The 15,281-nt window shown below is 36.6% G+C and overlaps 1 protein-coding gene across 1 annotated transcript in view; it reads right to left on the bottom strand.

Moving 5' to 3' along the window:
- The window catches only part of LOC5578435 (lachesin), a 334,955-nt gene that overhangs the window by 44,503 nt on the left and 275,171 nt on the right, over window positions 1–15,281 (bottom strand). The window contains exons 6-7 of the mRNA XM_021849376.1: window positions 13,674–13,875; window positions 12,993–13,141 (exon numbers count right to left, since the gene is read on the bottom strand). Coding sequence (XP_021705068.1) covers window positions 12,993–13,141; window positions 13,674–13,875 — 351 coding nt within the window. The remainder of the gene's footprint in view (window positions 1–12,992; window positions 13,142–13,673; window positions 13,876–15,281) is intronic.

Here is a 15,281-nt window from a genome sequence, read left to right as displayed (position 1 = left end):
ATTCTTCATCTGAATCGAATAAAACACCAACGATTGAAAACTTGTATCTTTGTTGTACAAAAAATAATATAAATTGACGCTTAAATAGAGTTGTTCGGTAATCCAATCCGCATGGTTATTAAATTAATTAACTCATTACGCGTGGTAGAGATGGACAAATTATGAATTAAATTATAAAAGAAATCTACGTTCTCGGCTGGGATTTGAACCCAGAACTCTTGTATGCTATACGAGCGCTTTACCTACTAAGCTACTGAGCCACTTAGTGACCCAATAACTGAGTTGGTTACAAGTTTAGAATTCAAATCCCCACAGGCATGATAGGCAAACAGTTTCAACACTAAAACAAATCGCACTCGCTCTACCCGCGTATGTAGTAACATGAGATGGATGGATATGGGCTATGAAAAGGGGTCTGCGTGATCTATACGATGCCACTAAATCTGTTATGCGTTCCAAGGGAAATACATATCACGTGAAGAAATACCCAAGATTTATCAAAAAGTGGGCTCTTTCGCAAAATGTTTAGCTAGCTGGCGTACTAGGGGTCCACTAATTTGAGGAAACCGAAAGGACCACCCTTAAGTTTTATCAAAAACTAGCGATCAATGACATAAAATTGGAATTCTAACGATGGGTGCCGATGGCGGCCTGGTTTCAGCGAGAATTGCTCACATACCGTTCTGGGTCAGCTTCGTATCTCGCCACTAGTTGTCTAAAACAATTGGCTGAAGAAGGAGAGACGTCCCATCCCATGGTAGCCGCCGTGTTAAAAGAAGATTTTTACGTCTACGATATGCTGTCCGGCGTAAACGAGATAGATGAAGGCAAGCAGTTCGTCGAAGAAATGGTGGATTTGATACAATACGGAGGTTTCCCGCAGAAAACAAGTGAAACTCTTATTGTGGAGACATTCTGCGGCACGTTCTGTCCATACAAGCTTCAATATCATTGAGCATTTCTAGGCCTACATAATTTTGGGGAGTTGAGTTCAATAAATTCGAAGAACAAGGTTTCGAAACATATAGTGGATTCCAGTATTTCCCGGGAAGGTTTATTTCATTAAAGAATTATCAACTATATCTAAACAAAAATAATCACATGATTTATTTTTCACATTACAACAATCAATGTTCTCACTAAAGCATTAGTTATATTTTGATAATTATTGATTGTTTTTCGTAACCAAGTAGTTAAAAAGCAAATCTTTATGACGCTTTGTGTTTTTCCTCTATGTAATGCAAAATAAAGGAAGAGAATACCGTAATTTCGGGAGAAATTGATCACTTTTCAATGTTTTTCTTGTCTGATTTCTATAATGTTGACAATGCCAAAAAACTGAATGCAGGAAAACAAGTATAAACGTGAGCCTCATTGACTCAAGTACCGAAATTTTCTAACAAATGTAATTTTAATGCTAAAAAATATGTCTAAAATAAAAAATCGGGAGATCTCATTTCGGGGTGAAATTGATCACTTATCAATGCCATTATTGTCAGTTTTCAAAAAAACTTCACAAAATAAATTTGAGCTCCCTGAATCCGAATATGCTTGCCAAATTCTTAACAATACAATATTTATAGATATAATGAATGTTTAAATTTCAAGAATAACGCAGAAAACGCCTAAATGTATGCAATTTCCTAAGGAATTTCTCGATATATTACAGAAATTCAATTATTTCAACCAAATCAACGAATTGGTACGAGCTTAGGTTATGAAATCTAGTTTGGGGATATATCTTTAGTAGCCTTTCAGGATTATACCATGTCCAAATCCTTGTCTAGAACTAGAAGTTTATTGATGTTTGTCAACACTGCACCGTACAAGATTTTGAAATTTTACATTATTTTCATATAAATAAACATTTTTGAACGCAAAAACCTTCACAACACACAATTTGGACATACTTACGACAAACAAAGTTCATTCACTGAGGTAACATTGATATTTGTGCTCCATTAGGAAGCAATAAAATCGAGTGACACAGTGATCAATTTCACCCTACTGATCAATTTCACCCGAATTTACGGTACTCATACAATTTTTCATCGATTTTGATCGATGCAAAACTCTAGTTGGCTTTTATACTAGCCAAGGGCTTTAATCTCATAAATAAAAATAGAAAAAAGAGATTGATTAAATATTGGCATACCGTAAAATCGGGTGTAATTGATCAGAAGGGTGAAATTGATCATCGTATCACACGATTTTATTTATTCGTAATGTAGCACATATATCAATGTAAGCTGCAGTAAATGAACGTTGCTTGTCGTAACTATTGTAGAATTATGTGTTGTGAAGTTTTTTGCGTTAAAGAATGTTTATTACTATGAAAATAACGTAAAATTTCAAAATCATGCACGGTGCAGTATTGACAAACAGCTATGAACTTCTATTTATAAGCAAGGATTTGAACATGGTAAAAACCTGAAATTTTGTGAGGATGCTTGAGATATATCCCCAAACCAGATTTCATCACCAAAACTCGTACCAAATAGCTCATATGGTTCAAATAATTGAATTTCTGTTACATATCATTGAATTTCTTAGGAAATTGCATACATTTCGGCGTTTTCCGCGTAATTCTTGAAATTTAACTATTCGTTATTTATATAAATATTGCATTGTTAAGAATTTTACAAGCATACTCGGATTCAGGGAGCTCAAATTTATCATATAGAGTTGTTTTGGAAACTAACAATAATGGCATTGACAAGTGATCAATTTCACCCCGAAATGAGATCCTCTGATTTTTTATTTTAGAGGTATTTGTTAACACTAAAATGACATTTGTTAGAAAATTTCGGTACATAAGTCGATGAGGCTCACCTTCGTACTTGTTTTCCTGCATTTAGTTGTTTGGCATTGTTAACATTATAGAACACAGACTAGAAAAACCGTGAAAAATGATCAATTTCACCCTAAATTACGGTATGTTATTTGAACTTCATACAATTCGTCAACAAACAGCTCTACAAGGACTTTCCCGTTTTGAATTCACAACATGTGTCACGTGTCAAACCTATGTCTAAAATATATAATAAATCAAGAATATCATGAATAAGAATTTGAAATTATGGTTTAACATTTATTTCAGTTACTCCTCTGTGCACTGGCTTGTGTCAGACGATGGATTGCGAATGAAAGCAGAAGCAATCAAAAGCATGGGTGGAAAAAATCCACTCTGTGTCCTTTTCAGGCTGCCTTTCATGGGGACCTTCCATAAGACTATCTATCGTAAAACTTACTCCGCATGCCACGTTGTGTGCTCCTCCATCCAGCTAGTGTACCTCCTTCAATATAAAGCTCGATTCGGAGCATTTGTTTGCAACGATGTATATATTACTTACGAGGTGACAGAAAACGTAACAGTCGCAACGGTTGTCGTGGAAGTTCCGGAAGTGGTGCGAGGATGAACCTGATGTCAGTTCTTTCACTGGATTCCCCAAACGTCCGCAAGACCGAATCGCACTCACATGGTCGTTGATTCGGATTCGGCAGATGCAAAAAGATGTCGAAATTTGAAATGAAAATATTGTTACATACAAATTTCCTATTCTAAGCAAGTTCCATACAGCAACGAGCAGTTCGAGCCAGACAAAATCGGTTACGGTAACGATGCTCGATACAAATATTTTCTTCTCTAGTTTGTATGCTGGAAAATACTGATCACTTGATTTCCATCGTGTTGGGGAGGGGAGAGGGAGATTTATTTTCGACAGAATTGTGGGATGTTTGCAGTACATCTTCACATTGCACATACAAATGTACGAAATAAAATGAGAATCCAAGTTAAATCTCGATTGAATGTACATTGATGGAATAATGGGAACCTTGTTATGTGTATCTCCAGCACGGAAATTGCAAATGCGGTTTGAAGTTAAATTTTGAATGCTGTCGAAAGTTGGAAACGACTGTAGCAACAGATTGAAGTGACCGTAAATGAAATGAATTTAATCCATAATGATTCTGAAATCAAAATTGCATTGTGGAAGATCAATTGATATTTTTGTGGTAATCCATCAAATCAATTGTCTATGAAGACATTGAATCGAATTTGAAAATTGCTTATGCATAGCCCAAACAGTTATAGCAAATTATAGATTCCCATTCAAAATAGGTTATCTTGGCGCTCACTGTTTAAAATTTAAATGTTTCAATATTCTCCTTATATTGATTTTTGACTTTACGCTCCAATAATGCCTAAGCTAGGTGTTATAAGAGCACTTTAAAAGTTAAGGACTGTAGTGAGTTGGACAAATTTATTTTAATCGAAATGAACTTTTTTGTTCCGGGTTGTAACCAATTATACAAAGTTCAAGATGTGCCAATAAATTTTGGTTAGAATAAATCAAGATGTAGCTAAATTTGAGCAAGTGTGACCAGGCATTGCATTTCATCTCATCATTTAATTATCTGAGAAAGATACGGATCGAATAGCAAGATATCATCTTAGCGCTCTTTGATCGATCTTTCATCAATATCTCTGGTTCATTTGATGCTAGATCAAATCATTCAAACTGAGCAGGCCACGAGCAACTTATCGTTATGAAAAGCTAACAAAATCAGTGACAGTGTTTGATGGCGAATTGAGAATGCAACTATTAGTACAGCGGGAGACTCTACAACCCAAATTTGTAATTTGAAGGGGAATCCATAGAAGTGAGTAGATGATAAACATTTACTAAGAATATTTATTCCTTGGTTTCCACTTGTAGATTTGTGAACTGCCGAGAGATTGGTTCCCGGCTCCCTGAAGCATTAAGTTCAACGAAGTTTCATTGATAAACAATTAACCGATTCGCTTCAGAGGATCTCCTGAAAATGGAGCGTAATGCAAGACTCTTGGACAATGACATTTTGTTCGTAAGACTTCCGATGTGCATAGGACAAGATCTTATAAATTAAACTATATGTTTTATGCGCATGCTTATTATTTTACTAGAAATATACTAGAGTAAGGTGGGGCAAAAGTTCGACCTTAGTGGTATAATCAAAGTTTCCAGGAAAACAAAAGCAGTTAAAACAAAACAAATACCATACAGTGAACCTTCAACATATTGGCTATAATTTTGCTGAAAAAACTTGTATCAAAATATTTACCCATTTTTAGTTGTAACAGTTCCAAAATTGATTGTTTTATTCGAACTTTTGCCCCACCGGTGGGGTAAGAGTTCGAATCTAGTGTGGGGCAAAAGTTCGCTGGCCAAAACACAAAATATCGATCCTTTTATGACAGGCATACTTTACACCAGCCGTAAACTTAAGTTTGCCGAAAAATACACACTAAATTTTCATCAAAAAATTGCCCAAAACCGGGTTAATTGTGATATACTCAAAAATAGCAGTTTTTCGCAAAACTAAGTGGAAATGTAAAATTTTGGAGACAGTTTTCACACGATCAGACAAATTTAACTAAATTTGAAGATAATATGTGTATCTTAGGTAATTTGCATATTTTTCCGTGATTGTATACATGGGTCGAACTTTTGCCCCGCTGATTCGAACTCTTGCCCCACAATGGGCCAAAAATTGTTTTCAAGCATTTATGCAAAAACTAATACACCTCAAAGCAACCTTATGATAGGCCTAGAAACGCCCTTACATAAAATATTGAAAAAGATTTTATCTTCAATTGGTTCCATGCAACGAAAGTTTGACCAAAAACTACAATATTCACATCGAAAAACAACAAATAGCCATAACTTTTCCAAATCTCAATCAATCTTTATGATATTTGGAGTAAAAGTTTCTCACTTGAATAGCATTTGAACCACCATGACATTTATAAGATTTGTTTTGAATTGAGCTAGAAATCTTAAAAAGAAACTCTTACCCCACTCGAACTTTTGCCCCACTTTACTCTAATGATTGCAAAGCAAATTTATAGTTATCCTATGTATTTTGTTATTTATTGAGGTCTGACCATGACATTAGCAAAAGATCTTACCTTGAATTTACTAATAAATCTCACTAGAAATCTACAAAAAGAGTAACCAAAAATATTAACTGAAAATCTTTAGAGCAATTGACTTATTTTCTCATTAAATCACGGAAATTTTGTCCTATATGGTGGACCAGTCATTGTTTCCATCAAATGCACGAGAAATTTGGTTAATTATTTGGCTTGAAATCCGCTAAACATCTTACAGAATTCGACACCACACCACATTTTTAGGTTTTTAGAAAAATTCAAAAGAAGATCCTAACGATCTGTGCATCTCTTACTAAAGTTTATTATTCAAAATACGAGATGTCAGGCGGTCGTGCACTTCCTGGCAAATATTTCTAGTTTAATCTATGAAAAACATATGCATAAATCCTTGTTAACATCTCGTGGATTGAGGGCGGGCTCTTCGACCCCATCTATTGGGAGTATTCTGTCAATCGAGGGCTTGATTGTGCAGTTGTTTGTGAAAACTTTCTTCTGGAAGGAGATTCTTTTCCCCTGCTGCGGGTTTCGTGCAAGTGTCTCTGCTTGCGGGTCCGCACATCCATTTTGGCCCTTCATACAGGAGACTGCCTGCTCACAAACAACAGTACAATCTTGATCAAGTCGCTTTTCAGATTATTCCAGTGCTATAGGCAGGTGCCTTGCTAAAATAGATGGTAGAATACATAATCATCATCATCATCATCATCATCATCATGAAAAACATATGCATAAATCCAATAACTCTTTTAATCCCATCGCATTTTGGTAAAAACAGCTTCAATTTTATTTTTAAAAATATTGTATGTCGTCATTCAAACCGTTAAGGAAGATCACTGTTTATGCCTGACATTGTAAGGCTGATACTGTTGCCAGTTAATGTACGGATCTATTTTATTCAGTATTCCTGACAGCCTTGTTTTACTTAAATTGTCTGAGTTGGTTTAGCAGACAAATTGGATTGAAACATCATCTTTACTCCAAACAACTGTCAAGAAGATCATTTGAAGCATCAAATCGAAAGATGGTATCACATCAAAGCGCTCTTTGATTGAAGATAATATCCCACCACCATCCAAAGAAGATCTAAGTGATCAGATGAGATTGTAATGCCTGAGTGTGACACCTTACGCAATTTGTTCTCTAACTTTTTCTAAAGCTTATCAAACCTATCAATTTAACATCACAATGTAAGCATTACCTTTAACCCATAACGTGTTTAGCCCGTAACGCGGGTAGATCACCTTTTCGTGGTGCGTTATGGGGCTGGCTGCTTCAAACGAAAAGAACAGGATATTATAGTAATCAAAGTAATTTTTAGTCCTTGTTACATTTTTTAAACCTTGTTAAAAATGACAAGTCTCGGTTTTACCGGTTGCCGAGAATGATCTTGAGACAAGGAAAAAAAATGAGTTTGATTTTGATTTTTTCATTAAAAATCATGTTTTTGGGTAGTTTTTGTTGAATACCTAAGCCAAAATTATTTTTTGGAAAAATGTGTTGTATGATTAGTTTAAAAACAACAAAATTTGCTTCAAAAACATGTAAAATGATTCGGAATCGATTGAGTTTTAATGAAGTTATGGTCGAACAAAAATGTGTTTTTTTAGTAAAATGAGGAAAATTTTGGATAAAAGTATTTTTAACAAAGAAAAGTTTTGATTTTAGACAAATTCGATGTTCTACAAAGTTTTCATAGATTTAATTCGAAAGAAAATGGTGCTAAAATTTTCAAAGTCGGTTGAAAAATACCAAAGTTATGTTTACTTCACTGAACGTCATTTTTAAAACTTGAAAATTCACCTTCAAGACGCTTGCGCCACCTATAAATGTTAATTTATTTGGCTCAGATTTTGAGGTTTCTCTTTTATTGTGATTTGAATTCAGTAGAGCACACGATTTTTAGTGTTGAAGAACTTTTGAAAAATAAGCCGCACTCTAATGGACAATATCGGTGTAATTTCTTGGCTTTATCAAGGGATCCGATTTTAACTGATAAAGGGGCGCGCCTGTGAAGAATGTAGCCCCCACATTCTTCAAAGGGTATAAATAGCGAAACCTTTCAATTAGAATCCTTTCCTGCGATCAAGTTAGGAATTACAACTGTAAGAAAGCCGAATACCTTATCACTTCTGAATAGTAATAATGTAACACGACATGCACTAAACAAGGGACACGGGATATACTACAACACAGCGTAACAAAAATGGCATTTTTGCGTGTCTCAAGGATCAAATTATGTGTCTCTAATAGATTTGGGGTTGCTAAATCTGATGCCGTTCTCAGAAATTTTCCAGCACGTCACAATGTTTAGCTACAGTTCGCCAAATTTGTATAAAATACTATTTTCAGCGATGTTTATATGAAATTAAATGTATGATTTATCAAACTTTTTTGTTACCTAATACACCAAGCATGTAGAATTGGACTTTCATTTTCATTTCAGATAGAATTTGGTTGAAATTCCTTGATTAAATTTTGATTAAATCGATTTTTTCAACATAATTACAGTTCCCATACAAAACTCTTCGTTTCTCTAGTATGGGAAAATATAACACTTTTCTAAAATACCAAAAATTATCGTTTGCGCATCGAAACTATTTTGAACTTTAGTTATAAGTATTGTTAAACACATGAAGTTAACAAGTCCTGCGCTTTTTCAGCGTTCCAAAAGTAATGAGATTAGTGCCAACCAATATTAACAATCCCAATATGTAAAAGATAAATGTATGGTACTTATCTATAACAAGTCGTGTTACTTGGGTAGGACCAATATTGTCGGGTAACAACTGCAGCAGGAAATTTTGTAGACGCAGTATTGCCTGAAGTCTGCCGTACTATGACTCTGCCAGCCCCAAGATCTGGTAAACTTCATCTTCGTACTAAGTGCACCATATATGTACAAACCCTTAATCGGTTATCCTCTACGGACACGAAACGTGAAGAATACTCGAGGAAGAACTGTAAACACTAGCAGTTTTTAATTTCGTATGCTTAGGACTATCTTAGGCGTTTTTATGGCACAAAAAATGTAGCGACCCAAGTATCCAGAAAGTTCATAAGCAAAATGCACGATATTAAAAATGAAATAACGTAAATTTAATGATAGCTGAACTTAAAAAATAAGCAATTCTTGTAAAATTACTTCCAATGTGATTGAAATTGTTTGTGATTCAGTTAAAGTGACGAAGAATTACGTCATTTGTAACTTTATTTTACGTGATTTTACTTGCTTTAACTCTCAAACCTCCAACGTCTGAGCTTTAAAAAATCATAACTAGGCCAATCATTGATCGATTTTAGATCTTTTGGTCTCCCTCCGAAATATCATATATATAATGCCAAAGACCAATATGAGGCTATGACCACATCCGGAAATAGGGTGCCGGTACCAATGGTTGTAATGTACCAGTAGATTGGACTATGGAATAAAACGTACATTTTTTGATAAAAACGACATGTGCTATTTTTGGTGGAAAGATCGCCTCTAGTTTAATCGATTTGCCAAAATTCAGCATTTTATTTTAACAAAAAGTTATATAAATTTTGGCAAAAATGTGCTTCCTTGCACCAGTAGCTGCCATCGTGTTCCAGTACTGGATCAACAGAAGGAAGCAGTTTCTAAAATGGATGTATAAAAATAAAGAAATGTCGCAGAGATGATCTTATTGCATCATTCGAAAGATATTGATTGCTGTTCCGAGGGAATAATGTTAAACCTATGTAAAAACTAACAATTTTGTTCAAAATTCCTTGTATCATTCCCGAAAGTTTACTCCTGTAGCACTAGCGCAACTACTGGAACACGTGTACCAATAGTGGGTCAAGCCATTTTAGCTTAGCTTAGCTTAGACTGACTACACATATCAATCAATGGTTGCTATTCCGTGATTGACCAAAGTCAGTGAAGATGCACAAAGAATCAACTAGAAGTTCGGCTGGGATTGGCCATAAACTTCTTCAGTGTGCATAATTCAGTGCCTCTATTTATACATGGTCAATAACGGCGCCGTCCACGTCCCTGCAGTCAGGTGGGATTGAGGGAAGGAATATTAGTGTGTAACCTTTGCTATTTGGAGACCGTGTTTACCTCTGCATCTCCACAAAAGTTACTGGGAGGGATGGTTGTTAATCGTTGGGTCACAGGATTCATTTTGATAAGCGATTAGACCATGATAAACGATTATTTGTTAACATGCTTAGGAATATAATATATTCAATTGACATGGAAAATTTCCAAATAGGAGTAAATAATGTCGTTACTTGAAGTGACGAACCATTCAAAGTTTGTTGAACAAATAGCTTAGAGCAACATTTCTACAGCTGTTAGGACGAAATTGTTACACATGCTTAACAATATTTTACTCAAACTGAAAAAATAAATCGATTGGCTGGACCATCACATAATATTTTTATGCCGACACTTACAGTGGCGAACCATTCAAAGTGTTTTGAATAAAATTAACGTTTTGCAAGTCTATACTTCTAGCACAGACAAACAGACCGAACCATTCAAAGCTTTTTTTTTTATAAAAATAAAGGTAAAAGGCAAAGGATTTTATATAAAAAAAAATGAATTAGAGTTTATGCCGACACTTACAGTGACAAACCTTTCATAGAGTTCTGTTTGATCTTTCGACCTTGACGCTTGCTCCTGCGGGAGCGGGTGACGAGGGCAGGATCAAAAATGTCGCGCGTCGGTCGAGTGAAGTGAAAAAGTGCCGCAATTGGTTAGTTCTGTTTGATCTTTCGACCTTGACGCTTGTTCCTGCGGGAGCGGGTGACGAGGGCAGGATCAAACATGTCGCGCGTCGGTCAAGTAGTGAAATGAAATAGCGCCGCGGATCGTTTGTAGTGTTTGATCAATTGATCGAGTCGCTTGCTCTTGCTTGGGCGAGTGATGAACACTTGTTCGGAGTACAATGCGTTTATCGAATTATATCGCGAATCCGATTAGGCGTGATTATATCATGGATCGCATCACCAACTATTGGTTACTCCCAGATCTTTACCTTATCTCACTAACCCAATATCCTTTTCATGACAAATGTGGAGATGCAGAGGTATACTCGGTCTCTAGTAACAACGGTTGCCTAACTAACATTCCTTCCCTTCCCCGATGACCATAAGGACGTGGCCGGCGCCGTTATTGACTTTTAACATTTGAGCTCTCGATTTGTGCACATTGAAGAATGGTAAGCTAATCCCAAGCCCCATTCATAATTTCCCTGTGCAACTTCGATTGTTCTGGTCAATCACGGAGTAGCAACTACGAATTGTACGGTCATCTATGCTCATGCTCATGCTCACACTTACAGTGACAAACCTTTCATAGTTTGTTGAATAATCATATTTATGTCCCACCGTTGTAACGATTAAATGTGCGGTCATACATATTTTATAGATTTGAAAAAAAGCATGAAACGAGCTCACCAATTAATCCTTCATCCCTGATTGAGCAGCCATAATTTTCAGCTTTATTTGAAGCATACATACTAACTGAGAAACGCGAATCTTTTTTCGCACTCGCGCCACGCGGACCGAAAACAATTGGTCTTGATTCCGTCGCTCGCCCTGCAAGAGCTTGCCATGGAATCGAAAGACCACACACTACTCAATAGTGGCTCAAGCGATTTTATGGTAAAAAATTAGTTTTATTACTCGTGTTATATTTTTCTCATATAGTAGAGGTTGAAATCTTTCTGTTGACGCCAAAAGATCTCTGTTAAGGCTTTCCGTTATTATGTTATGTTTTGTTATAGCTTAGGTAGTGCACTGATGGCACCGGCACCCTAGTTGTTGAAAAAAAAGCTCCAATGAGTTTCTCATAGCTGTTGGAAAATATGCTTTAATCTAATTAATGGTCCGAATCGCGCTATTCAGTTGTGCTGATGGGCGAAATTGATCGATTTGGTTGAATTCTGAGTACAGTCGAAGCTTGTTATAACGACATCGCAAGGGACCGTCGTTATAGAGAAATGTCACTATAGGGAATCGTTATAACATCAAAATATTTTTCAAGGAACCGAAAAATGTCACTATAGAGAACTTTTGTCGCTATAAAAGTTGTCGTTATAATGAACTTCGACTGTAGTTTTTTATGTAAAAATTAAAAAAAAAAAACAAATGAGTTTACGCAGCCTCTAAAGCCAATATATTAACATTAACCTCTGATGATGGTTATTATTCCCCAACCCTATAAATTACTTGATTCATCATTCGGTATCAATTTATTTCCCACACAGTTAGCATTTATCCGTCCCCACATCCAAACAAACATTCACCCTGAAATGTATTACTGCCAATCAATGAATTATTGACATGTCATGCCCCATTCTAGCCAGCCACTCACTCAATGCCCAAAACTTTGTCGATACTCTCTCTTCGGGGGCTGAAATTGGCAATGACAACGACTCCTTGACGAACACCTTAGCCGAATTACATTTTGCCACAAGTTCTTTATACAAGTAAGCTAAAATGCTTTTGATACACTTCCCGCCAGGCTGCTACCGAAGTGTGCCAATATAGAACGTGACAGGAAAATAAAAAACCGCAAACCATAAGATAGTCGTCCTAACGCCCCCATCTATCCCTTTCCACCGACGCAACCATCGCGAGGGACGATGCACTATGGGACTGTTTGCAGTAAAAAGCCTATTTTTTAGAAAACCAATCGGTAGGCGATGCAAATGAGTATGCAAGCTATGCAAAAACTAGAGATATATGCTTGTATCTCAAGATCATGATAATTTGGAAAGAGAATTTTTTCGAAAAGTTTGTTCAGGTTCAAAATTGATTTCATGTGAACATTATGGAATTCAAGATGGCGGCCTAGCAAACAAGATGGCAACTTCTGGTACAAAGATGTAAGAGAACCTAAATGCGCTAAAACGCCATCAAGAAGCCTTAGTGGTTTTGATCACCTAATTCTGAAATGATCCCATAGTGCGACGTCCCTGAAAGTAAGTGGCGACAAAAAGTAGGAAGAAAAAAAAAAGCGGCAAAAGGAATAAAGTTTGGTCGATCAAAAACAGCGCGGAAGGCACCATCAACTTACCGTACAGTCTCATCGTCCCGTCGGCCCTCCCCAGCGAGTTGGTACTAACGCAATGATAGGTACCGACGTCATTTGGCGAAAAAAATCGCACCAATAGGCGCATATTCGTCCGGAATCCGTGCCGCTCTTCGGTGATGCCATATTTTGGCCTAGAAAAAAGAAGAGTGAAAATAGTCTGAATCGTAGCAAATCGTTCGCATCCGCAATAGGGAAAAGCGATAATAGACGCATTTCATGTGAGAACAATACGATTTGTCTTTGAATCCTTACTGTCGAAAACAATGAAATTTACACGAGATGTTAACTTGAAATCATGTAAATTTAGCTTTAAAATCATGTAAATTTGTGTTATGTGTCACGACTTCTTCTGGATTACATGATACATCATAAAAGTTTACATAACGTATCATGTACATATACATAATATGTCACGCTCCAATTATGTGCATTTTATATCACGTTGCTTTCGAACAGTGTAATTCAGATTCTTGAACACATCTTCGACTACGGTGTAACAGTTTAATTAGGAAGCAGTTCGTAACGACTAATTGAACTGTACTATTAAATTCACATTCCGAAACTGTTTCCACCAGCCCTGAAGTGTGTTGTTTTCACATGGAAAGCACTTACTGATGATGGCCGAGTCGTTCCCATTGCACTGAATGAAGCATTTGAACTTACCCATCGAGCAGCATTTCCGGTCTCGCCTGGCCCGCTTCGTAATTGCCGTTGGTAATGCCGGCAAAGTTTGAGGGCAGTACGCGCCCACCTTTCAGCCAATATGACACCGGCATGGGCGATGCTTCTACGGAGCACTCCAATTGCACGTCCGATCCCAGAGGGGCTCCAAGGAGCTGACTTGTTGGACGCACAGACGGCGCAACTGGTTGATTCGGCAAGCAGGGGAAGTAAACGTAAAAGAGAAGGAAGCATTCATTATTGAGAGCAACACTGCATGGGTTTCACGTATGTAGGTTAGGTATTTCGGTGGTTGTGAGAGCAAGACAAAATCAAATTTCCTATTCTTTAGGGCCTGGATTACGGTAATAGAGTAAAATCTAGAATGCTGTGAAAAGTGTGCTGCGATCTGTCTAACTTGGTTATTTTTTGGATTTCTCTTTGAAATGGAATTTATTGTGGTGGCCGAAGGACAGGCAATATCATATTAAGTTTATGAATGCATGTAACAAATTTTAATCACGATGGCTACTAGACTGATGCAAATTTTGAAGTTTTGGCCTAGGTTTTGGCCCTATGCCTAATCAATGTAATTTTGAAATATGTAGTACATATCATTTTCTAAAGTTTGATATGATTTGGATGAAATTTGGCTGTGCATACGCTATTTACAGTTTATATGGAGATAGCTATGGGAAAGCCCAACACTTTGTGTTCAGCCCTCTTTATTTCAAATTGGGTAACAAATTACATTCTACTACAGAGTTCATTATTCCTTCAAACTTTCCAGTGAGCAATATTGTTCTTTTAAGGAAGTGTCAAGTAAATTTTTTTTCACGGTTCAAGTAAGCGAAGTTATGAAAAAATATTTATAAGCTTGTTAATTCCATATCTGCGGCTGCACAAACTGGGATGAAACGGCTGGTGATGTTGTTAAGGCAGTTGCTAATTCGCGAAGAATTCAGGGTCAGAAGAAACGGGAGATCACGCGTAATTACCTTTTATTATTCGGCTTAACATTATTGCCTGTCGAGCAGTTGATATAAGATCGTAGGTAAACTAAACCTAAGGATTGGCGGTCATTAAATGTTACGGGTTGTTTTGTTCACAAACATTATCACGTGTTTTCTCGAGTTTCTTCAGCGCCACGTGCCAATGTTTGTACCGTTTTGATTCATATTACGGACAGCTTCAAATTCCGGACACTCTACTTTGTATGGGAAACGTTTCACGCGAAATGTTTCAATTTTTGCTGTTCAAAAGTTCTCAATTTCAAGGCTCGTTTTAGTAAACTTTTTCCATAAATATCTTTGAAAATTTATAATGCCCAACTACCTTAGATGTCTCTTTGGTGGTTTAACGATTTCGATTGATGATTTGACTGTTCCATTAATGATTATCATGAGCTGTCCGGAATTTGATTCAAAGTGTCCGGAATATGAGGCAAAAATGAGGAAACGTCCGGAATAAGAATCATGAAAAGGCCACACATTTTGATTTATTTAAAATTATTGAAGTTGTGGAAGCGTGTTCTTCACCCACCGTTCGAAAGTAAAGGGCTTCCGACGCTCGATAGCGCTAAGGAATCATACAGAATGATTTATTTTGTAT

The sequence above is a fragment of the Aedes aegypti genome, chromosome 3, assembly GCF_002204515.2.
Source record: "Aedes aegypti strain LVP_AGWG chromosome 3, AaegL5.0 Primary Assembly, whole genome shotgun sequence".
In the NCBI taxonomy this organism is placed as follows: Eukaryota; Metazoa; Arthropoda; class Insecta; order Diptera; family Culicidae; genus Aedes; species Aedes aegypti.
This window is presented reverse-complemented; position numbering and strand designations above follow the sequence as displayed.